The sequence below is a fragment of the Poecilia mexicana genome, unplaced genomic scaffold (genome assembly GCF_051168715.1).
Source record: "Poecilia mexicana isolate PSO_F unplaced genomic scaffold, ASM5116871v1 scaffold_18, whole genome shotgun sequence".
NCBI classification, from domain to species: Eukaryota; Metazoa; Chordata; class Actinopteri; order Cyprinodontiformes; family Poeciliidae; genus Poecilia; species Poecilia mexicana.
The window spans coordinates 28,322,013-28,347,069 of NW_028263387.1; the positions used below are offsets into that span (position 1 = coordinate 28,322,013).

General features: G+C 47.9%; 2 protein-coding genes across 3 annotated transcripts; one reads left to right on the forward strand and one right to left on the reverse strand.

Moving 5' to 3' along the window:
* The first annotated feature begins 15,317 nt into the window (after positions 1–15,317).
* Positions 15,318–16,934, forward strand: LOC106904642 (uncharacterized). Of its 2 annotated transcripts, none has more exons than XM_014969066.2 (2): positions 15,318–15,475; positions 16,314–16,934. In XM_014969066.2, exons 1-2 carry the CDS (start codon positions 15,404–15,406, stop codon positions 16,920–16,922), a joined length of 681 nt encoding a protein of 226 aa, XP_014824552.2. In that variant the 5' UTR covers positions 15,318–15,403; the 3' UTR covers positions 16,923–16,934. The 2 variants fall into 2 exon arrangements, with proteins under 2 accessions (XP_014824552.2, XP_014824553.2); XM_014969067.2 differs by lacking the exon at positions 15,318–15,475 and adding an exon at positions 15,636–16,220.
* Positions 16,935–17,552: 618 nt separating this feature from the next.
* On the reverse strand, positions 17,553–24,756 carry LOC106904636 (serrate RNA effector molecule homolog). Its single transcript, XM_014969058.2, has 21 exons — positions 24,645–24,756; positions 23,785–23,903; positions 23,089–23,199; positions 22,858–23,001; positions 22,710–22,770; positions 22,320–22,617; positions 22,049–22,245; positions 21,632–21,697; positions 20,839–20,929; positions 20,656–20,768; positions 20,509–20,570; positions 20,343–20,421; positions 20,105–20,269; positions 19,883–20,032; positions 19,635–19,788; positions 18,805–18,917; positions 18,478–18,558; positions 18,263–18,413; positions 18,072–18,173; positions 17,883–18,003; positions 17,553–17,804 (listed from the first exon to the last, which is right to left on the reverse strand). The coding sequence occupies exons 2-21, from the start codon at positions 23,901–23,903 to the stop codon at positions 17,729–17,731; spliced, it is 2,454 nt and encodes an 817-aa protein (XP_014824544.2). The 5' UTR covers positions 24,645–24,756; the 3' UTR covers positions 17,553–17,728.
* Between the last annotated feature and the right edge of the window lie 301 nt (positions 24,757–25,057).

The window sequence follows — 25,057 nt, forward strand, 5'->3', positions numbered from 1 at the left end:
CCGCTCTGCTGGGGCCTCATGTTCGGAGCCTCCAGGGACGAAGGCATGTTTTACTTTTCTGTTCCCTGAAATAATCACTGATCAGTTCATAATCGATACTGTGAGCCTTACAGGCCTCCGTACTTCCTGCTTCAATACAAGGTTATAAGGTTTTTACATGAATGTTAATATGATTCATGGAAAAACATTTTATATCTTTTTCTTTAGTACAGAAAGGCGCCACAAACCTACGATATAAACAGAAACTTTCCATAAGAAGGAAAGAAATAAAAATACATCCAAACTATTTGGACTATTTGAGTTGTAACCGAATGTAAATATTTAGAAGTTTAATGAGAAAAAAATCACAAAATTTACTGCAAATATTGTAAAGTATCACCATAAATCACAAATAAATCCTAAAATCCAGATATTTAAACCTGTGGCAGCAGCAGATTGACTCTATGGACGTTTTATTATCTTTATAAACAGTTTGTTCTAACTTCAGGGTTCTTATCGGACTCGGACCGACCAGAACCGGTTCCTCCACCTGGTGTCTCAGTTTCACATCCTGCAGATCAGCAGCTGCTCTCTGGGTTTAGGTGGATCTAATCAGGCTCATCCTGCCGAGATAACAAATACCCAGAATGCTTCACTTCACTCAGGTTTATCAGCTCAGATGAAAACAACATTTAGACACAAATGATCTGAAGAAAACTTCTAGATTTTTATTATCTACAGAAGGAAAAGTTTCATTAGTGCAGAATCATCATTTAATTTATACTTTTATGTTTACAACAAAAGAAAAACATAAATAAACCATGAAATATTTTTAAAAGTACAAAGTTTCCTTCCTCTAATGAAGCAACTCAGTTTATTGAAAAAAATCAGAAAAAAAAAATAAATGAATTATTTTCCCCTACAAACCAGAAACCTGGAGGAACCGACATGCAGCAGAGAGGAGACCTGGTCCTGGTTCTGGTCCTGGTTCTGGTCCTGGTCCTGGTTCTGGCTCTCCTCTCAAACAGGAAGGGGCGGGACGAACCACACGGCATTTCCTTATTTGGAAATGGGATCATTCCACTCCGGAAGTGAAGGGGGCGCTATTTCCTATATTATCCTCAGTCTCCCGTTTTTATTTTCTTTTGAAATCTGTCATATATCTTCATCTTTAGGAAGGATTTTCGCTCTCAGCGTGTTTTTGAACTTCTCTCTTTTATTTACTTCAGTTTTTACCAAAGTCTGTATCTTTCTGTGAACTTCTAAATCTGCTCCTTAGTCGCATATTTTTGGGTCGACCTCTGCCTAAACCTGCTGCTGGCACTGAAACACCAATGGAGACATTTAAAAAAAAAATGCTTCCGGTTCAAGACGGCAGCTGAATGCAACTTCAATTAAACTCCAACCCTGCCAGCATGCCTAGGTGGGCCCCATGTGGACAAAAGGAGGGCAGACCATATGGGTTTGTCCATATAGGGCCCATGTGGGCCAGATCCGCTATGTGGGTCATTTAAGAACTGATTTCCAAACCAAACTGTCACATGACACATTGTGACATGACTAATTCTGTAACAGCCCCGTATTTGGCAACGACAGATCTGGCCCAGGTGTGGCCTGCCATCACTGGCCCAGGTGTGGCCTGCCATCACTGGCCCTCCCGTGCCATCACTGGCCCACATGTGGCCAGTCTTCACTGGCCCAGGTGTGGCCTGCCATCATTGGCCCAGATGTGCCATCACTGGCCCAGGTGTTGCCAGTCATCACTGGCCCAGACGTGGCTTTTCATCATTGGCCCAGGTGTGGCCTTCCATCATTGGCCCAGGTGAGCCTTCACTGTCCCAGGTGTGGCCTGCCATCATTGGCCCAGGTGTGGCTTTTCATCACTGGCCCAGGTGTGGCCTGCCATCATTGGCCCAGGTGTGGCTTTTCATCACTGGCCCAGGTGTGGCCTGCCATCATTGGCCCAGGTGTGGCCTGCCATCATTGGCCCAGATGTGCATTATTGGCCCAGGTGTGGCTTGTGTTAAGAATGAGAATCTCAATCGATGAATCATAATTTGCATTGACACACGGAGCATAAAATCAGACAAGAAAAGCATTCAGACTTTACTTATTTTATTAACTTTCAGCGTTGAAAGGAGATGCTTTACCATTACATTCAAGAAGAGTTTCTAAAAAAAGTCTGTGCAGTGTCTGAGGAGAAAGAGGAGGGCCCTGTCATCATTGGCCCTGTTGTGCCATCACTGGCCCAGGTGTGGCCTGCCATCACTGGCCCACCTGTGGCCTGCCATGACTGGCAAAGGTGTGGCCTGCCATCATTGGCCCAACTGTGTGGCTTTTCATCTCTGTCCCAGGTGTTGCCTGTCATCACCGACCCTCCGGTGTCATCACTGGCCCTGTTGTGCCATCACTGGCCCAGGTGTGGCCTGCCATGACTGGCCCAGGTATGGCCTGCCATGACTGGCAAAGGTGTTGCCTGCCATCACTGGCCCAGGTGTGGCTTTTCATCACTGTCCCAGGTGTGGCCTGCCATCACTGGCCCAGGTGTGGCTTTTCATCACTGGCCCACATGTGGCCTGCCATGACTGGCCCACCTGTGGCCTGCCATCATTGGCCCAGGTGTGGCTTTTCATCACTGTCCCAGGTGTGGCCTGCCATCACTGGCCCAGGTCTGGCTTGCCATGACTGGCCCACCTGTGGCCTGCCATCATTGGCCCAACTGTGTGGCTTTTCATCACTGTCCCAGGTGTGGCCTGCCATCACTGGCCCACCTGTGGCCTGCCATCATTGGCCCAACTGTGTGGCTTTTCATCTCTGTCCCAGGTGTTGCCTGTCATCACCGACCCTCCCGTGTCATCACTGGCCCTGTTGTGCCATCACTGGCCCAGATGCGGCCTGCCATCATTGGCCCAACTGTGTGGCTTTTCATCACTGTCCCAGGTGTGGCCTGCCATCACTGGCCCAGGTGTGGCCTGCCATGACTGGCCCAGGTGCGGCCTGCCATGACTGGCAAAGGTGTTGCCTGCCATCACTGGCCCACGTGTGGCCTGCCATCATTGGCCCAGATGTGCCATCATTGGCCCAGGTGTGGCCTGCCATCACTGGCCCACCTGTGGCCTGCCATCATTGGCCCAACTGTGTGGCTTTTCCTCTCTGTCCCAGGTCTTGCCTGTCATCACCGACCCTCCCGTGTCATCACTGGCCCTGTTGTGCCATCACTGGCCCAGGTGTGGCCTGCCATGACTGGCCCAGGTGCAGCCTGCCATGACTGGCAAAGGTGTTGCCTGCCATCATTGGCCCACGTGTGGCCTGCCATGACTGGCCCACCTGTGGCCTGCCATCCTTGGCCCAACTGTGTGGCTTTTCATCTCTGTCCCAGGTGTTGCACAACACCCCCCCCCCCTTCTCTCTCTCTACTTCCTCTTCTGAGAGGAGGGAGATGTTGCTCCCAGCTCTCCGTCTAACGGGTGAATTGAGTTTCCTAAATCTGCCGAGATTTACCCTGCCCAGAACTGAAGTAAACTGAAAATGCTTCCGGTTCAAGACGGCAGCTGAATGCAACTCCAATTAAACTCCAACCCTGCCAGCATGCCTAGGTGGGCCCCATGTGGACAAAAGGAGGGCAGACCATATGGGTTTGTCCATATAGGGCCCATGTGGGCCAGATCCGCTATGTGGGTCATTTAAGAACTGATTTCCAAACCAAACTGTGACATGACACATTGTGACATGACTAATTCTGTAACAGCCCCGTATTTGGCAACGACAGATCTGGCCCAGGTGTGGCCTGCCATCACTGGCCCAGGTGTGGCCTGCCATCACTGGCCCTCCCGTGCCATCACTGGCCCACATGTGGCCAGTCTTCACTGGCCCAGGTGCAGCCTGCCATCACTGGCCCAGGTGTGGCCTGCCATCATTGGCCCAGGTGTGGCATTTCATCACTGGCCCAGGTGTGGCCTGCCATCATTGGCCCAGGTGTGGCTTTTCATCACTGGCCCAGGTGTGGCCTGCCATCATTGGCCCAGGTGTGGCCTGCCATCATTGGCCCAGATGTGCATTATTGGCCCAGGTGTGGCTTGTGTTAAGAATGAGAATCTCAATCGATGAATCATAATTTGTATTGACACACGGAGCATAAAATCAGACAAGAAAAGCATTCAGACTTTACTTATTTTATTAACTTTCAGCGTTGAAAGGAGATGCTTTACCATTACATCCAAGAAGAGTTTCTAAAAAAAGTCTGTGCAGTGTCTGAGGAGAAAGAGGAGGGCCCTGTCATCATTGGCCCTGTTGTGCCATCACTGGCCCAGGTGTGGCCTGCCATCACTGGCCCACCTGTGGCCTGCCATGACTGGCAAAGGTGTGGCCTGCCATCATTGGCCCAACTGTGTGGCTTTTCATCTCTGTCCCAGGTGTTGCCTGTCATCACCGACCCTCCGGTGTCATCACTGGCCCTGTTGTGCCATCACTGGCCCAGGTGTGGCCTGCCATGACTGGCCCAGGTATGGCCTGCCATGACTGGCAAAGGTGTTGCCTGCCATCACTGGCCCAGGTGTGGCTTTTCATCACTGTCCCAGGTGTGGCCTGCCATCACTGGCCCAGGTCTGGCCTGCCATGACTGGCCCACCTGTGGCCTGCCAACATTGGCCCAACTGTGTGGCTTTTCATCACTGTCCCAGGTGTGGCCTGCCATCACTGGCCCACCTGTGGCCTGCCATCATTGGCCCAGGTGTGGCTTTTCATCACTGTCCCAGGTGTGGCCTGCCATCACTGGCCCAGGTCTGGCTTGCCATGACTGGCCCACCTGTGGCCTGCCATCATTGGCCCAACTGTGTGGCTTTTCATCACTGTCCCAGGTGTGGCCTGCCATCACTGGCCCACCTGTGGCCTGCCATCATTGGCCCAACTGTGTGGCTTTTCATCTCTGTCCCAGGTGTTGCCTGTCATCACCGACCCTCCCGTGTCATCACTGGCCCTGTTGTGCCATCACTGGCCCAGATGCGGCCTGCCATCATTGGCCCAACTGTGTGGCTTTTCATCACTGTCCCAGGTGTGGCCTGCCATCACTGGCCCAGGTGTGGCCTGCCATGACTGGCCCAGGTGCGGCCTGCCATGACTGGCAAAGGTGTTGCCTGCCATCACTGGCCCACGTGTGGCCTGCCATCATTGGCCCAGATGTGCCATCATTGGCCCAGGTGTGGCCTGCCATCACTGGCCCACCTGTGGCCTGCCATCATTGGCCCAACTGTGTGGCTTTTCCTCTCTGTCCCAGGTCTTGCCTGTCATCACCGACCCTCCCGTGTCATCACTGGCCCTGTTGTGCCATCACTGGCCCAGGTGTGGCCTGCCATGACTGGCCCAGGTGCAGCCTGCCATGACTGGCAAAGGTGTTGCCTGCCATCATTGGCCCACGTGTGGCCTGCCATGACTGGCCCACCTGTGGCCTGCCATCCTTGGCCCAACTGTGTGGCTTTTCATCTCTGTCCCAGGTGTTGCACAACACCCCCCCCCCCTTCTCTCTCTCTACTTCCTCTTCTGAGAGGAGGGAGATGTTGCTCCCAGCTCTCCGTCTAACGGGTGAATTGAGTTTCCTAAATCTGCCGAGATTTACCCTGCCCAGAACTGAAGTAAACTCTGTTTAAGCTGGGTGCGAGAAAGACTAGCCTGGTTTCTGACAACCTCCATCCAGATGTCCCTCCTTTTTCACTCTGTGAATTAGCCAGATAGAGCAGCCCAGAATCAGCTAGTTTCACAGAGCACACCTGTTAACGGTCGCTCTTTCCCTTTATTACAACTTGTTACTGAACCAGGTTGGTTTTAGTGTCTCGGGCGAGTCCCAAGGGTGTTGTTTTAGTTTTGGCTAAAAGCAACCTATAAAACATTTTCCACTTTCTCCTCCCAGAATCAAACTTCACAGCTATTTTACTTATAATATTATAATAACCATTACTTATTAGTTACTCTTATAATAATCATAATGTGAGTTATTACAGACATTTCTGAAAAGAAACCAAGAATAATCCATTATTCTAATTATTTGACACCATGTTACAGTTACTTCTTTCACCTCTAAGTACTTCCATAAGTATAAGTGTAAATATTCTTATAATCAAACCAACATCAACCCCTGGGTTAAACCAATATTAATTATTGGTTTAATCATAAGTTATCATTATTAATTCAAGTATTTTACTCTGGGTTTTATCCAATTACTCAAAATGTTTAGATTTTATTCCTTAAACCTTTAATGCTCAAAATGAGCATCTGAACTATTTTTATTCACTGCAGGCTGGAAACTTCCTCTTTCTCCAGGAAACCTGCTCTTCCTGTTTCATAACTCTCCTTCTGTCAGACTATGATTTTATGATTAAATAGAAAAAAGTAGAATTAAAGCAGGACACAATAACAACACACACAACCAGATTAATTTTATTACCGTCTGACTCTACTGTTGGGTCTTGATGTCACCTGTGTAATCAGTTTTAAAGATAACTTTATTTATTGTTATTATTAAACTAAAATCTCCAGCATGGGGAAGTGGGCTGAGCTCGACTTTTCTCGACAGCCATCACTGGCCCAGGTGCGGCCTGCCATCATTGGCCCAGGTGTGGCCTGCCATCTTTGGCCCAGGTGTGGCATCATTGGCCCAGGTGTGGCCTGCCATCTTTGGCCCAGGTGTGGCATCATTGGCCCAGGTGTGGCCTGCCATCATTGGCCCAGGTGTGGCCTGCCATCATTGGCCCAGGTGTGGCCTGCCATCATTGGCCCAGGTGTGGCCTGCCATCTTTGGCCCAGGTGTGGCCTGCCATCTTTGGCCCAGGTGTGGCATCATTGGCCCAGGTCTGGCCTGCCATCATTGGCCCAGGTGTGGCATCATTGGGCCAGGTGTGACCTGCCATCGTTGGCCCAGGTGTGGCCTGCCATCTTTGGCCCAGGTGTGGCCTGCCATCTTTGGCCCAGGTGTGGCATCATTGGCCCAGGTGTGGCCTGCCATCATTGGCCCAGGTGTGGCCTGCCATCTTTGGCCCAGGTGTGGCCTGCCATCTTTGGCCCAGGTGTGGCATCATTGGGCCAGGTGTGACCTGCCATCATTGGCCCAGATATGCTATTGTAACTGTCGAGAAAAGTCGAGCTCAGCCCACTTCCCCATGCTGGAGATTTTAGTTTAATAATAATAATAAATAAAGTTATCTTTAAAACTGATTATACAGGTGACATCAAGACCCAACAGTAGAGTCAGACGGTAATAAAATTAATCTGGTTGTGTGTGTTGTTATTGTGTCCTGCTTTAATTCTACTTTTTTCTATTTAATCATAAAAAATCATAATCAGACAGAAAGAGTTATGAAACAGGAAGAGCAGGATTCCTGGAAAAAGAGGAAGTTTCCAGCCTGCAGTGAATAAAAATAGTTCAGACTGCTCATTTTGAGCATTAAAGGTTTAAAGAATAAAATCTAGACATTTTGAGTAATTGGATAAAACCCAGAGTAAAATACTTGAATTAATAATGATAACTTATGATTAAACCAATAATTAATATTGGTTTAACCAGTTGGTTTAATTATAAGAATATTTACACTTATACTTATGGAAGTACTTACTGGTGAAACTAGTAACTGTAACTTTGGTATCAAATAATTAGAATAATAAATTATTCTTGGTTTCTTTTCAGAAATGTCTGTAATAACTCACATCATAATTATAAGAGTAACTAATAAGTAATGGTTATTATAATATTATAAGTGAATGCTAAATCAGAGAAACTAAAAGGTTAAAAATGTGATTTTGACATTGAACTGGAAATGGTGTAAAATGTGTAACTGTAACTAAAGGTCACTGATGTTGTGTTGGAGGTAGATGGTAGGTGAAAAGTCAGGGGGAAAGAGGAACTGATGGGAGAGCAGAGGTGACCAAGGCCTTATTGCTAAACTTAAAACTTACCTAAGAAAAGGTTAGACACAAGAGGACTGTTGAGCAACTCAGGGACATTAGAACAGACATCAGGTCATGTCCAAAGATGGTGATGGATATGAGATCATCGGCCAATGCAAATGCACCCAAAGGGTGGATAAACCCTTTATAAGGTGAGTGCAAAAGAGGAATCTTTGGTTGGATCCTTCAGGCAGCTTCGAGCCAAGATCGAGATGGACAAAGAACTCTGCAGCTGAAGAAGAGCCGGAGCCACAGAGCTGAAGACTGTTCTGCACATGGGGACCAACCAGTTAGCCCCGCAACATGTGGCTTCAAATTGCACTTCTCTCATCAGCTGGGTTCGAGACCCCAAAGACAAAGACCAAGGCAAAGATGAAGATAAAGACAAAGGCGAAGAACAAAGGCAAAGAGGAAGAACTGGTGTGTTCCTTCCATGAGACCAGCTCATCTACATCTCCATGGACCAGAAAGATCGTGAGACGAGGAGAAAGGAGCTACAGAGCTGCAAGACAAGAAGGAGAGGACCGCTATGCGCATGAGGAAGTCACCGTGAGGCCCGAGACCTGCCGCTCTGACTCAGTACTCTTCCTGTACTGGGAGCCTCCTGCTGCTGCAACACCTTCTTCATCATCAGGCCAGTTCTGGGGTTCAAAATGCCAAACACCATCCGTCTCTTTCAAAGTTTATCTTTTTTAGCTCACAGTGTCAGCATTAGGGAAAGATAGGCTAGATTATTGATTTTACTTATTTGATTATTTCTGTTACTGATTTAAGCTGTACTGACCCTTGCAAAATTGCCTTACTAATAAAATAATTAGCATTAAGAAAATCTAAAAGATGTTGTGGACATTCAGTTAATGAGTCACCTTAAAGTTCTTTGATGGTTGTAAAATAGCTATGAAGTTTGATTCTGGGAGGAGAAAGTGGAAAATGTTTTATAGGTTGCTTTTGGCCAAAACTAAAACACCCTTGGGACTCGCCCGAGTCACTAAAACCAACCTGGTTCAGTAACAAGTGCAAGTTGTAATAAGAGAAAGAGCGACCGTTAACAGGTGTGCTCTCTGAAACTAGCTGATTCTGGGCTGCTCTATCTGGCTAATTCACAGGGTGAAAAAGGGAGGGACATCTGGATGGAGGTCGTTAGAAACCAGGCTAGTCTTTCTCGCACCCAGCTTAAACAGAATGTCCTCTATATTCTCATCTGTAGTAATACTCTGGAGTTAGAGGCTTCTAGGACCCGTTAGACGGAGAGCTGGAGAGCAACATCTCCCTCCTCTCAGAAAGGGAAGTGGAGAGAGAGAAGGGGGGGGGGTGTTGCGCAACAACAAACCCAGGTTAGAATAGCCTCTTCATAAAAATAATAGTAAATTAGATAAATAGCAAATAAATAGGGAATTAATAGATCTTAAAATTGTTAATATATATATATATATATATATATATAGGTCAAAGTGGGGAACACCCCCAAAGGTGGTGGAGAATGACCGAGCTAAGATCCTGTGGGACTTCCAGATCCAGACAGACAAGATGGTAATGGCGAACCAACCGGACATTGTGGTGGTGGATAAAGAACAGAGGAAAGCCGTTGTGGTGGATGTAGCAATACCAAGTGACCACAACATCAGGAAAAAGGAGAAACTGGAGAAATACCAGGGCCTCAGAGAGGAACTGGAGAAGGCCTGGAAGGTGAAGACCACAGTGGTGCCTGTGGTCATCGGGGCCCTCGGGGCAGTCACCCCCAAACTGGAGCAGTGGCTCAAACAGATCCCAGGAACAACATCAGACATCTCAGTCCAGAAATGTGCAGTTCTAGGCACAGCCAAGATACTGGAGGAGAACCTGAAGCTCCCAGGCCTCTGGTAGAGGACCCGAGCTCAGAGGATGAAAGAGACCACCCGCGGAGGGTGAGAGGGGAATTTTTTTTTTTATATATATATATATATATATATATATATATATATATATATATATATATATATATATATATATATATATATATATATATATATATATATAAAGAGCAACAATTAGAGACATTAAAATTGCTGTACTTTGATTTTTTAATTTTATTTTAATTGATTAGAGAAACTGTATGAACCAGTTTTGCTTTGTCAGCGAACTCTCTTATTCTGAAGGGTCACATTTATGTGTAACCCATGTGACTAGCTTCAGCCAATCGGGTTGCTGCGTTCTCTGACGTGAGGAGAAGCAGAGAGCAAAGGGATTGTGCTGAAAAGAAAAGACAGATAAGAGAAATTAACCACTCGTAGCTGATTTGCTGTTTAAGACGAGTTTGTGTTTTTATTTCTGGAGAAGGAGCTTTTCCCATATTTTTCTCTCACCCTGACTGCGTTCGGGATCATTTTTTTGTGTTGTGGAACTGGACTTGGTGAGTTGAAAGTGTATTTTATTTCTTTTGTTTTCTTTTTTTTTAAGATAATGTATTTGTTAAGCATTTATTTAATTTAAATGGAAAGTTGAAGCGGAGGCTGTTGCTCTTGGTGCTAACAGCTGAAATTCAACCGCTTACCAGCAGAGGAGCTAACTGTTGCTAACTGTTGCTAACTGTCGCTAACTGTCGCTAACTGTCGCTAACTGTTGCTAACTGTTGCTAACTGTTGCTAACTGTCGCTAACTGTCGCTAACTGTTGCTAACTGTTGCTAACTGTTGCTAACTGTTGCTAACTGTCGCTCTTTGTTTTCAACAGGCTTTTTTTTTTTTTTTTCGTTCGGCTGGGATTTGGACTAAAGAGTCTCGGATCATCACTGAATCGGATCTTCCTAAGGAGAACGAGATGGCGAGACAACCAGGAGTAGGAAATAGAAGCATAAAATTTATTTCTGACCCTGATCAAACAAAAAAAATCCAAGTTCAGCAAGAATAGAAAATATTCTTGCTGAAATTGCTGCTTAATTTAAGCAGGCTGAGCTTTTAGCCTGCTGAGCTTAATTTAAACTTTGCAGATTCCCCAGTCCCTGCTGAATGGAAAGAGCGAATTATGCAGAAGTTGAATGCTATGCCAGAGGTTTTTGCGCAGCATGATACTGATTTTGGATGTACTAATAAAGTAAAGCACCAGATCAAACTGAGCGATCAGGCCTCTTTTAAACACAGGCCTCGCCCGATACGACCGCAAGACGTCGATGCTGTACGACGTCATTTGCAGGAACTGTTGGGGTAATCCGTGAATCCGAGTCAGCTTTTTCCTCACCCATCGTGGTAGTAAGGAAGAAAAATGGAGATGTACGACTTTGCGTCGATTATCGAAAGCTAAACCAGAACACAATCAAAGATGCTTATGCACTTCCTAACCTGGAAGAAACTTTTTCAGCCCTTAGTGGGTCGAAATGGTTTTCGGTCCTGGACCTCAAAAGTGGTTATTACCAGGTGGAAGTTGAGGAGGCAGATAAGCACAAGACAGCTTTTGTGCCCACTGGGATTTTTCGAGTTCAACCGTATGCCGCAGGGTGTAACTAATGCTCCCAGCACGTTTCAACGGCTGATGGAGAGGTGTATGGGCGATATAAACCTTAAGGAAGTCTTGGTCTTTTTGGACGACCTTATAGTTTTTTCAGAAACCCTTGAACAACATGAAGCACGTCTTCTCAATGTGCTCAATCGTCTCCAAGAATATGGTCTAAAACTATCACTTGAGAAGTGTAAGTTTTTCCAGACATCTGTGAGGTATTTGGGGCACATAGTCTCTCAGCGCGGTGTTGAAACAGACCCTGAAAAGGTTGCTGCTTTAACAACTTGGCCAAGTCCTACAAACCTAAAAGAACTCCGTTCCTTCCTAGGTTTTGCAGGGTATTATAGACGGTTTATTAAAGATTTCTCTAAAATCGTTAAACCCCTTACTAACTTAACTGCAGGATATCCCCCTCTGCGGAAGAAAAGTAGCTTTCGGCTAAACCGTGACCAGTATTTTCAGCCAAAATCTCCTTTTGGGGAGAGATGGACAGAGAGCTGTCAACGAGCATTTGAAACAATAATACACAAACTAACTACTGCCCCGGTGTTGGGCTTTGCCGATCCCAAGTTGCAGTATGTGTTGCATACAGATGCCAGTACGACTGGACTAGGGGCAGCTCTGTATCAGGAGCAAGAGGGAGAGATGCGTGTTATTGCATACGCGAGCAGAGGCTTATCGAGAAGCGAAAGCCGGTACCCTGCTCACAAACTGGAGTTTCTTGCCCTCAAGTGGGCGGTAACAGAAAAGTTTTGTGACTACTTGTATGGCAGTCCTTTCACAGTGATAACTGACAGCAATCCTCTAACTTATATTTTAACCACCGCTAAGTTAGATGCAACAAGTTATCGCTGGTTATCTGCTTTATCGTCATTTGAGTTTCAGCTTCGGTATAGAGCTGGAAAACAGAATACGGATGCAGACGGTTTGTCTCGCCGTCCACATCCTGAACCAGTAAATGATCTCGTCTCCCTGAAAGAACAGGAGCGAATCCGCCAATTTGTGCAACATCACTTACCTGGCACAGATCCTTTCACTCATGTCCCTTCTCATGCTGTAAATGCAATTTGTGAAAAACATCTAGTATTTCAGTCTTTTGATGCAGATCTTTATGATCTTACCTGTCCCCTTGTAACATCTCTGTCTATGACTGCTAACGCGTCCCTGACAGTTTTGATCAGTGCAGCGTCTTTCCTGTCAACCCAAGCATGTCAGAAGAAGAATTGAGTCAAAGTCAAAGAAGCGATCCTGCTATCAATCAGCTGGAAACAGGTGAAACACCATCTCCTGAGCTCCGAAAAGAAATTCCACAACTTTCCATCTTTCTGCGTGAGCTGAACAAACTTGAGCTGCAGAATGGGATTTTGTACAGAAAAAGGCAAGTAGGTGAAGAAATCCAGTATCAACTTATTCTCCCTGAAAGCCTCAGATCTATGGTGTTGAAAAGCCTCCATGGGTCGTCTTGGCTTTGACCGAACCCTTGATTTGATCCGAACCAGATTTTTCTGGCCAAAAATGGCCTCAGATATTGATCAAAAAATCAAAACCTGCAGCCGGTGTGTTTGCAGAAAGACCCTGCCGGAGAAGGCAGCGCCTCTAGTAAACATTCAAGTAACCAGAAACATTCAAGTAACCAGAAACATTCAAGTAACCAGAAACATTCAAGCAACCAGAAACATTCAAGCAACCAGAAACATTCAAGCAACCAGAAACATTCAAGCAACCAGAAACATTCAAGCAACCAGAAACATTCAAGCAACCAGAAACATTCAAGCAACCAGAAACATTCAAGCAACCAGAAACATTCAAGCAACCAGAAACATTCAAGCAACCAGAAACATTCAAGCAACCAGAAACATTCAAGTAACCAGACCTCGAGTTACTGTGCATCAACCAGATCGCAGCAATACTAAAGACGTCCTTGTTATCCCTGATTTCTTTACAAAGTTTGCTGTAGCAGTTCCTACACCGAACCAAAAGGCTCGTACTGCAGCCAAAGCCCTGTGGGAAAACTTTATCAGCTTCCCAGAAAAACTGCACAGCGATCAAGGTGCAGACCTTGAATCACAAACTATTAAAGAGCTGTGTAACCTAGCCGGGATACAGAAAGTCAGGACATCACCCACCACCCAGGGGAAACCCAGTAGAGGTTTAACAGAACCTCATTAGACATGCTGGGTACACTCAGCGGTGATGTCAGAGCCGACCCGGTTCTGAAGAACCTGCTGATCCTGACTTCAGTTTGTAAAACCAAAACCTTTCAAACTGATGGAAAACAAGCAGGAATCAGCTGATAATGAACCGGATCTATTTGATGAGAACTAGTTGACCTCTGACCTTTTCTGTTTGCTTTTCCCTGTTTGGTGTCTGACCATGTTTATTTATTTATTTGTTGTTTTGTTTTTACTGTCATCTTATTTATGTTTGCATAAAAAACATAAAAATATAAAATATATTTGGAAAATTGTTTTTTTGCAAACATTGTTCATAAAAATATTTTGATGAAATTCTCCACATTGAACCACAGCGACACCCAGCGGCCACACGAGGTACTGACGGTGTTCAGTCATTAAATCATCTAAACTGGAGAACCAGAGAAGAACCGGACCCACCAGAACTGGTTCTCCATTAATGGTCAGCAGCAAAACATTATGACCACCAACCTGTGAGCTGCTGAACCCAAACCAGAGATTAAAGATGGAAACTGGGAGGACTGGAGCCACTGGTTGGATGGGAGAGACCAGAATCCAACCAGGAACCAGTGAGACCTACTGGGAGGACTGGTTCTGATCCAGAACCAACAGCCAGCTGAGGTCACAGGGGTCAGTTAGAGAGAAGGTCGGATCAGAACCAAGAAGCTCTGAGGTGATCAGAGAGAGGAAGGTCATCCTCATCATCATCATCATCAGGAAACTCCTGCTGCTGATTGGCTGCTTCAGGTTCTGCTGAACCGGTTCTGTTGGATCGGATCAGAGCTTCAGTTCCTCATACTTCCTGAACCAGCAGCAGGTCCGGACCGGTTCTGGTTCTGGTTCTGTAGGAGGGAGGCGAACAGAACCTCCTGGAGCTGAAAAATGATCAGAACATGAGGATGAAGAAAATATGATCAGGAAGAAAACTATCAGATTTATAATAGATCAATACTTTAACAGAACCAGAACCTGCAGCTGCTGCTCAGCCTGGAGCAGAGGGGTCAGAGGTCAGAGGTCAGCAGCTCCTGATTTGTTCCTGGTTCTGCTGTCAGAAAAAGCTTCTGGGTTCTGGTTAACATCATCACTCATTCTCCATCCACAGCTCTGACATCATCTCCTCTGACATCATCTCCTCTGACATCATCTCCTCTGACATCATGTGCTCTGACATCATCTCCTCTGACATCATCTCCTCTGACATCATCTCCTCTGACATCATTCACGTTTCCTTTATGAACAGATTTCATCCATATGGTGAAACGTTTGGTGGTTTTTATTGTAGAACAATCAAACTTTAGAGTGATTTACTTTTCAGACAGACGATGAAATAAATGAATATCAATAACAGGAATAATAACCTTATTGCCTTATGGGTAATATCTCAGATCCATTTGATCAACAGGAAGTCATCCATCCTGTCCTGCATGGATTCAACCAGAACAGTCATTAATTACATTAAATTAAAAATTAAATCCTTTCCATCTGTTAAACTCTTCCTGCTTTATTATGGAGTGAAATCTGTGAAATCTCCTTCACATCCTGGCATTTTATGTTTAAAGAAATTAATTGTTTTGTACATTTACAGTTGTGTTCCTAAATGTACGTGTTTTTTCTTATTTAATTCTAAACCATATTTATTATTTTGCTAATTTCTCATAATAAAGCTTTCCTCCATAGTTCTGAGTCCAAAATCTGTTAACCAGCTGGAGGCTTTTATTGTGAAAATATAAACCGCGTCCTTCGCTCCGTGCGCATGCGCATTCACACCTCTAAGCTCAGCTGGGGAACCTGAGCTCAGAGTGGATTCGTTGCTTTATTTCATACCCCGGAATGGACCCGCCGAACCGGAACCGCTCCAAGAGAACCAGATGGGTCTCCCCCTCTGGTCCCACCGACCCAAAGGTCAGAGTTCATCACACTGGGAGCTCCGTGGGCAGACACGGAGCTCATTGGCTGTACTGGCTGAACTGGTCATCAGATTAACTGAGGCTCTGGTTAGAACGCTGCTACTGACAGAATGTAGGTGTCTGCGGCGATGCCTGATTAAAAAAAACATCAGAATCACAGTGAGCGACGCGCTCAGTGGTGTTCTAGATTAGCTGGTTATCGGGTTAACTAGTGTTAAGGTCAGTCTGGTCTTCAGGTTATCTGGTGCTGCTGTTTGAGTGGGTGAAGGTTGTAGGTGTCCTTCTGATGCCTGATTGAATCACGACCTTCAATCCACTGACCATTTCTACTGGTGCTTTAGCTAAAATGGTAACCAGTTTAACTGATGCTCTGATTTGGGGTCAGATTGGTGTTCTAGTTGATCTGGACATCAGTTTATCTGCGTGATGTTTATTAAAACACTGGTAGCAGTCTGACTGGTGTTTTAGTTCGCTTGGTCATCAGGTTAACCTTGTAGCTGAACAGGTTATCAGTAGAACTGTTGCAGTGATTCTAGTCATGAGTTTATCTGCTTGTGCTGCTGACAGGGTTTATGAGGGTTGTCTGCGCTGATGCCTGATTAAAATAATGCTGTCTGACTGATTCTTGCTGGCGTTAGATCGTGGCTCCCTGCTGTGATTGAAGGCGACCCACCACCACACATTTTTAAAAGTAGACCACATTCAAGATGCTCAAAGTAGTAAATGAGGTGGAATCGGAGGTTGGCTGAATCAGACACCAACTTCAGCTTGAAAATACCAACCAGAGATCTGATGTACGGAAACCATCTCACTCTTTGTTCCGTCTCCTCCAGAAACCTGAGAACCAGGAGGGGAAACCCCACTGCTGTCCCCACTGTGGGAAGCTCTTCAGCAGAGCGTGTGGCCTGTGGAGACACCAGAAGATCCACAGAGGGGAGAAGCCGTACAGCTGTGGTGAGTGTGGGAAAACGTTCAGCCAGGCGGCCCACCTGAAGCGGCACCAGAACATCCACACCGCGGAGCAGAGCTTCCTCTGCCCACTGTGTGGGAACAGCTTCACCCAGAGGGAAACCCTGAAGCTGCACCTGGAGCGTGTCCACGGCCGCCTGCAGCCCTACGGCTGTCAGGACTGCGGGAAACGTTTCTCCAAGCGCAGCAACCTGAAGGTCCACCAGCTGCTGCACAGCGGAGAAAAGCCACACGCATGTGAGGTCTGTGGGAAGACATTCAGGGACCGCAGCCACCTGAGGAACCACCGGGTCACCCACAGCGGGGAGAAACCCTTCTGGTGTGAGGAGTGTGGGAAGATGTTCACCCGGCCCGGTTCCCTGAGGAAACATCAGAGGAGCCACACCAGGGAGAGACCGTACTGCTGCGACCGCCGGGTCAACCTGGAGCATGAATGTTCTGCAGATGAAACGTTTTGTTCTGAGCCAAAATAAAGATTTAAAATCGTTTTTTATTCTGAGTCGTCTTTGTTTCCAGATCAGAACCTGCAGGCTTATAGTTCAGACTAAACTGTGACTTTATTTATTGGTTCTATAATTTTATCTATAAGCTTAGTGGTTTTGTTTTCCCCAGAAGATCTGGAGAATATATAGTTTGTTTTGTGGATATAAATAAATCCTGATCCTTCCTCGTTCCAACTTAACCTCTGCTAGCCACACGCAGCTCCTGCTAACTGTAGCCTAGCAGCTAACAGACATAGCTAGCAGAGCGGCTAATTCTCCTTGTTTATCAGAACTCTGGACAGATAAAAACATTGTTTAGACTTCAGTCTGAGTGGTTTAAGGTGAACTGCTCTCATTTTCCTTTTTTCTGCCACTAAGTTACATAAAGTAAATGTCCCATCTTCTTAAAGCTAACGCTAGCTAAGCTGGATGTAGCGCTGGGCTACAGTGAATCAATAAAGATCAAACAATATTTAAACACCAAAACTGGCTTTTCATTTAAACTGTTTCCATGGTACCAAGTAGATCAATACAACCAATGACCCTCAAGGTTATTGATTTCTAATTTCTGATCCATTTCTGATTCAGCCAACTGGTTGGGAAGAAAACGAGGAGCCAGTCTGGAGTTTCTGTTCTGGTCTTTATTGGAAAAACTCTCCTGGATCAGATCATGATGTTGGTCCTGCTCTCTCACTCACACACACACACACACACACACACACACACACACACACACACACACACACACACACACACACACACACACACAGACGGGAATAAAAAAGTAGAAAGCTGTGCTAGAAGAAGTCGAGGTCGTCCGGAGCGTCCAGGTCTCTGTACTCGATGATGGACCGCGGGTCGCCCCTCAGGCCCCTAAACACACACAGAGGTTCTGATTGGTCCAAACAGACACAGAGGTTCTGACTGGACCACAGGTCCGGTTCTGCCTACCTGCTGCTCCTCTGTTTCCCTGGAAACACACCTCCTCCTCCTCCTCCTCCTCCTCCTCTGAAGTTGTCATAGTGACCCCGGCCCGGCCCAAACTGGCCCGGCGCCAGGTGGGGTCCAACACCTGTGGGTCCAAACAGAGCGTCAGCCTGGCTCCGCCCCCTGCGGGCCCCGACCCGGAGCCTCACCTACCTGGGAATCCGGGCAGCGGTGGCCTGACGCCTGGAGGGTATCCCAGAAGGCTTTGCTGCTGAGGAGACTGACCAGGAAACGCCGCCATGCCTGGAGGACCCGCTGGGGGCGGAGCCAGAGGAGGGGTCAGAGGTCAACCGGCCAACAGCATGCTAACGTTAGTCTAGTCTCCATCAGAGCCAATCAGGTACCTTGAGCCGGCGGTGGGAGGGGCTTGTGCTCAGGTAGGGCGGGTCTCTTGGCGTCCAACAGGAAGTTGTTGAAGAACTCCACTTCCTGTCTGACGGCGGTCACCTTCTCGCCGTGTTTGTTCAGGATGTGTTTACGGACGAACTCTGGAGCCTAAACAACAACACCACTGTCAGCCCCCGTTACCGTGGCAACCAGAGAGGGGGCGGGGCCTCACCTTGAACTTCTTCCCACTCAGAGGACAGAGCCACTTGTCCTTACTGAGCTCCTGGGTGTTGGACGCCAGGAACGTCTCCACCTGGGGACAGGAGACAGACAGGTAGAGACAGACAAGTAGAGAGACAGACAGGTGGAGACAGACAGGTGGAGACAGACAGACAGGTGGACAGGTAGACAGGTGGACAGACAGACAGGTGGACAGGTAGAGACAGACAGGTGGAGACAGACAGGTGGAGACAGACAGGTGGAGACAGACAGGTGGAGACAGACAGACAGGTGGACAGGTAGACAGGTGGACAGACAGACAGGTGGACAGGTACAGCACCTCCTGTTCCGGGTCTTTCTTTCCCAGCCGAACTGCTTCCTCTTCGCTCAGCGTCTCCGTCGGTGAGAACAGAGGAGCCAGACGCTCCTCACACATCCTCAGGTGTTCAGTGACTGTCCAATCAGAGCACAGCACCACCTTCATCATCATCACATTAACTGTCCTCAGCCTCCTGCTGGTTTCTCTTATAACCTCCCTGTACTTTAAAGGGCCAGTGTTACGTTTGGTCATTTATTCATTTACTCCTTCCTGGTGGGGAGTTCATGTCCCACCAGGAGGACCTCAGCTTAGACCCTGGACAGCCTGGAGGGACGATGTCTCTCATCTGGCTGGGAAGGCCTTGGGATTCCTCCAGAGGAGCTGGAACAAGTCTGGGCCTCCCTGCTTAGGCTGCTGACCCCACGACCCGACCCCTAATGGATGGATGTTTATTCATGTTTATGTGTTACATAATCAGAAACTATGTCACCTTCGGTTATATCAAACATGACTTAACAGAAAATTCATTTTGTAAATTGGGCCTCTGTCTCTTTAAGAAACTCCTGCTCTTCCTGAAGTCATTCCAACATGGCTCCTCTATTAACCCTTTAACGTTTTTACCAGCGTTGCTCTGAGCAGCAGCTCCTGTAAGGAGCTCAGCAGATGTTTGCTAATTGCTGCTGGCTAGTCTGAAGGAGCTGAGCCTCGGAGGCGGGGCTAAGTCCACCCAGGCGTTTAGCAGCTGAATGGTTGTCATGGAGATGAAAGGATTTCTGAAACATGAAACACTCCAGGCAAAAATGTAGAGCTGATCCTGTACTTTAACTAGGCCGTGTTGCAGTGCAGCTCACCCTCTGCTGGAGTGATGCGGGCCACCGGCAGCGGGCCGCGGACATGGACTAGGCCACAGCGGTGAGGCATCTCGTCCTCCGCAGGATACTCACAGAAGTTATAGTAATCCACCGAGTGGACGAGGCGCAGGTAGAGCAGCAGGCGGTCCAGAACCTGGACACAGAACCGGGTCAGAACCTGAACTCAGTCAGAACCTGAACTCAGTCAGAACCTGAACTCTTCACAAACAGTCACAGGCCCCGCCCACCTGCAGCAGCTTCTGGTCCGTTTCCACGGGAACGTCGGTGGCCTTCGGGTCGTCGTCAGCGCCGGCGGCTCCGATAAGCTCCTCCTCCTCGGCGCTGACCTCCTCGATCAGATAGTCGGTGATGTTCTGTAGAACCGGGTTGGTCTCCGCCTAAAGGAGCAGAGGCGTTCTGGGTGAGCGGGTCGGGTTCTGGTTCTGGTCGGGTTCCGGGCGGTTCGGTACCTGCGTGGTCCACAGCGCCCCCCGCTGGTCCAGGCTGTGGACGAGGCGCGCCGCCAGCCGGACGTCGTTCCTCGCCACGGGCCGGTGGTGCGTCAGGCCGTTGACGGTCCGGACCCGCCGGCTCAGGTCCCGGTTCACCACCGGCGCCAGCTCACAGTCCCTGAGCTGAGACAGCAGAACCAGCTGTTAGCGGCCCGGTTCTGGAGGTTCTGACGGTTCTGATGGAGCTCTGGGTTACCCTGACGTTCTGGAGGTTCCAGCACGTCTCCTTGATGTTGACGCTGCGGTCAAAGGTCACCCAGCAGCGCCGGAAGAACCTGCAACACAGACACAGTCAGGCCGCCGGTTCTGATCCGGTTCTGAGCACCGGCAGGACTGGGTCGACCAGCTGAGACAAGCAGTACCTCCGCTCTGGCTGAGGGTCCGACAGCGCCACCCGCAGGAAGCCGGGGTACCTGCGACACAGCTGCAGACAGGAAGTGGGTTAGAGGTCAGAGGTCAGTCTGAGCCAGATATCTCTGGTCTAGTTCAGGTCCGGTTCCGGTTCTTACGGCGGTGACCTCGTCCTTGGCGACCTCCGGAGCGATGCTCCTGATGAACAGGGAGGTGGTCAGGTGCAGGGGGCGTGGCGTGGGCGGAGCCTCCTCTCTCTCCTGACGGCGCTCTGAAACAACAGGAACACTGTGACCTCTGACCTTCAGGGCGGAGCTCCAGCGTGTCTCTGGGGTTCTGACCCTCTTCCTCCTTGTCAGAGTGGGAGGAGTCGGAGTCGGAGCCGCTGCCCTCGCCGCTGTCCGCCGACAGGCTGCGCTTCCTCTTCCTGCCCTGAGAGGAAGAGGCGGGTGGTTACCATGACGATGAAGGAAACCCTGCAGGAGTTTAGTAACTGCAGACATTTGGAGTAAAACTGATTCACAGAATCGCTTCGTTTCTCCTGCCATCAGCAGAACAGAGGCAGCAGTGCATTCTGGGTAATGAGTACGCCCAGACAGCAGGGGGCGCTGTGACCATTCAGCTCAGATTAAATCACTAAGCTGAGCTGAAGATCCATAAATTAAACACTTGAAATATTTATTTTAGTTTAACAGAATAAATCTGTTAATAAGAAAGTTTCTGATTCAGGATATTTTTCATATATTCAAATTTTTTTATCTGCTTTAGTTCAACAAAAACAACAAAACCTGGACTAGAATATTCTGCTCTATTTTTATTTATACAACAGACATTTCAATAAATAAGTTTATTTTATGTTGTTTAACGTTGAAACATCCAGACAGAGAAATGATCCTGCAGCTGTTTCCTCTCCTCTCCCATCTTAAACAGCGCCTCCCTGTGGCCTGGAGGTCAGCAGCTTCCGTCTTCACCATTTAAATTCTCATATCAGTAGATCAATAGATCCGGATCAATAGTTTAAATCCAGTTAGTTTGTTTCTAGCTAATGAATGAAATCATCTACAGATGATCTTCACAGCCATCAGGAACAGAACCTTCAGAACCAGAACCCCTGATGGCGACGATGAAACTCACCTTCTTCATCGTCTTCTCCTCCTCTTCCTCTCTCTCCTCCTTCAGGCTGCTGGGCTCCTCGTGGTTCTAGAGACGACATGAGACCATCAGGAGTTTCTGATGGACCCAGCAGAACCAACCGGATCAGAACCAGCTGGATCCGGTTCTCCATGCTGTCGGTTCATCCCGTTAGACTAACGGTTCTCTGAAATAGCTTGATAAATAACAATAGATAATAATAATAAATGATAATAAATGATCAATAATAACCAGACGGTGATTTCTTGTGGTCCAACAGAATCAGTTAAACTGATAAACAGAACTGGACCGGAGCAGACAGCCTGACTAACTCAGCTTTTATTTCTATGGAAAACTCAACCACAGAAGAAGAGATTCTGCTGAGTCAGCAGTGAACCGCCTCATGGTTCTGGTTCCGACCTTGTCGGGTTCCTTGGTTCCCTCAGCGCCGTCCGACCCGGCCGTCCGACCTCCGGCCGCCTCCGGCCCGCTCTGAGCGCCGCCGCTTCCCTCCTTTGGAGCCGCCTGGCTCTTCTCTGCTGCGTCTCCGCCGCCCCCTGCTGGAGCCTCCAGGACCTGCAGGTCAAAGTCCGTCCCTCCCTCCATCTTGATCACAGCTGCAGAGGCCAACAGCACCGCGTTACCCAGAAGCCCCCAGTCAGGACCACATTACCCAGAATGCCCTGCCTACCTGCGTCCAGCAGCTTGATGATGGCCGCCTCGTGCTGCATGTCCAGAGAGACGCCGTCCAGCCAGCGGTTGTCCAGCAGGAACAGGAAGACGGCCAGCCGGGTCTGCAGGGCGCCCAGAGACTCCGCCCTCCTGGCTGTGATGTCATCAGGGTGGTACTTGGACCGGAACCACTCATGGTCCTTGTGCTGGACGAAAAAGTCCTGCAGCTGCTGGCGCCGGAAGTCCAGTTTGTACTGATTGTAGCGTTTCACCGCCTCCGTCTCGTCCACGCTGTCCTCCATGTTCAGCAGGAACTCCTGGGGTCGCACAGAGGTCACTCAGAGGTCACCACCAGGGGTCACACAGAGGTCACCACCAGAGGTCACCTCCATGTTGTTCTGTTCCTCACCTTGAAGCTCCTCATGCTGGGCGGTCCTGGAGGCGGCAGGTCCGGGTCCAGCAGCCCCAACCTGAACACAACAAAAACTATGAGCTGACCCACAACCTGGTTCTGACCCGGTCCGGCCCCGTGGTTCTGACCCGCTGCAGTGACTCACCTGCCCTGTAGGGGGAGCCCTCCAGGGTGGGGGTGCAGGTGGGGGAAGTCATGGTGCCAGGCCTGAGGCCCCGCCCCTGGAAACGGAGCCCCGCCTCCTCCGTAGGGCGGCTCGTAGCGGTACGGCTCCCCCCGGTGGTCCTCCCTGGAAACACACGGACCGTTAGCATGCTGGGTCACAACCGTGAGTCACGTCGGATCAGAACCGGGTCAGAACCAGTCAGAACCTCACCAGTCTCTCCTCAGCCGTTTGTGCTGCGGGCTGATGTGTCGCGGCGGGGAGAAGCGGTCCCGGCGGCCGCGGTCGTAGTCCCGCCTCCTCTCCCTGCCGCGCTCCCACTCCCTGAGACCAACAGAACCAGAACCAGAACCATCAGAGGGTCCACAACAACTCAACACAGAACACTGGAAGAACTGCAGAGCCAGACTGAGCCGGTACCAGAGTCACCCGCTGGTCCAATCAGAACCTCTGGTTCTTTGGTCTAACTGGAACCTGAAGGTGTTTATTTTCCATCATGACGTCAATTTTGATTTATTGTTTCCACAATAAATCAAAATGAATGTGTGAAACTGTTTTTCTGTCAGGACTGATAGTTTCAGTATTTTATTCTCAATAAACATCAATAAATTTAAAATAAATTTAAATAAAGTCTCTGTGAGGAGCTCAGTGTTGACCTGGTGATGGAACCTGATGAGCAGCATTTGTGTCAGAGGGGCTGGAATCAGTGTGACACAGCTCTGAAAAATTAATCATCAATAAACTTTGAGTCCATATCCCATCAGTACCGTCACCATGACGACGCTGACCCAAACAGGAAACGGTTCAGTGAATGATTTTATCTGGTTCTGGTTCTTCACAGAGTAAACTAAACGGGTCAGAACCAGGAACAGGAGTCACAGCCTGGTTCTGGTTCTGCAGCGTTCGGACCTGTCGGCCCAGTCGTCCCTGCGCCGCTCCTCCCTCTCTCTGGACCGCTCCATGTCGCTGCGTTCCCGCCTGAACTTGTCCCGCCTCCGACGGTCCAACTCGTCGTCGCTGTCGCCCATCTGAGGGAGACACACAGTTAGAACCGGATCAGAACCGGGCCAGAACCAGAACTCTGGTCCGTCTCCTGTTGACGGTTCAAACCAAAACAAACTCTGAGGTTTCAGAGCAGAAACATTAAGATTTACTATTATTATTGATATGTGGATTCCAACATATTGATCATTAATCAGTGATCATCAGGAGCTGCAGCAGGTGAACTAGTTCACTGCTTTAGCATCAACAACAACAGCTGCATATAATGAACGGACTGAAACTAATATTTATGATTATTGTTCGATTATCTGAATGATTCAGTTTGAGGAGCTGCAGATTAATCAACCTGGAACCAAAACAACGGAGAAACTTCTCATCCTGAGATGTTTTAATAATCCGAAGCAGAGATTATTAATCTGTGATCATTGAACTCACTGATAAACAGACCTGAGCTCTTCTTCTCCTGCTAGCTCTGTTAGCTCCTCGCGAGCCGCGGCTGTTTTCGTAAGGTGTTAAACTAGAAACATCAAATAACAGCAGATTTTATATAAAAAATAATAAATAATATTTCATAAAATCATTTATTAAGACGGAGATTCCCGCTGCAGCATGTTAGCATCAGTTTAGCTCCTGAGGCTAACAGGCTGCTTAGCATCAGAGCTAACTGAATAAACTTCTCCATGCGGGATTCATGCGTTTATCTGCGTTCATCAGCATTTCCTCCTGATTAGAATCAAACTTTATCAGGAGGTTTTAGTTCAGTTTACCTGGAAAAGCTCCACTTCGACTCCCAGAAGCACAAACTAGCCGCTAAGCTAACAGAGTGCCGCCACAGATCACTGTGGACCAACGACACTTCCGGCTGAGCTCAGCGGCGTAAGAAAGTTAGCTTAGCACCTAGTGGTTAAATCAGGAACTACAAACTGACTGATGAACTATAAACAGTAAACCTTCCTCTTCTTTTCATTTTTGACAGATGTGACTTTTAAAAAAAAATAAATGTATATCCTCAGGGCGTTTTTTTAACATATTTATTACACAATTAAACAAGTTTCCATAAAAACATACATTTTTAAAAGGCTTTTTTTTTTATCATTTTAAGTGTTCAACGTGTATTTTTTTCTCCAAATATTATATAGAAAAGAGTTCAAATCAAACCACAATAACAGCTCAAATATAA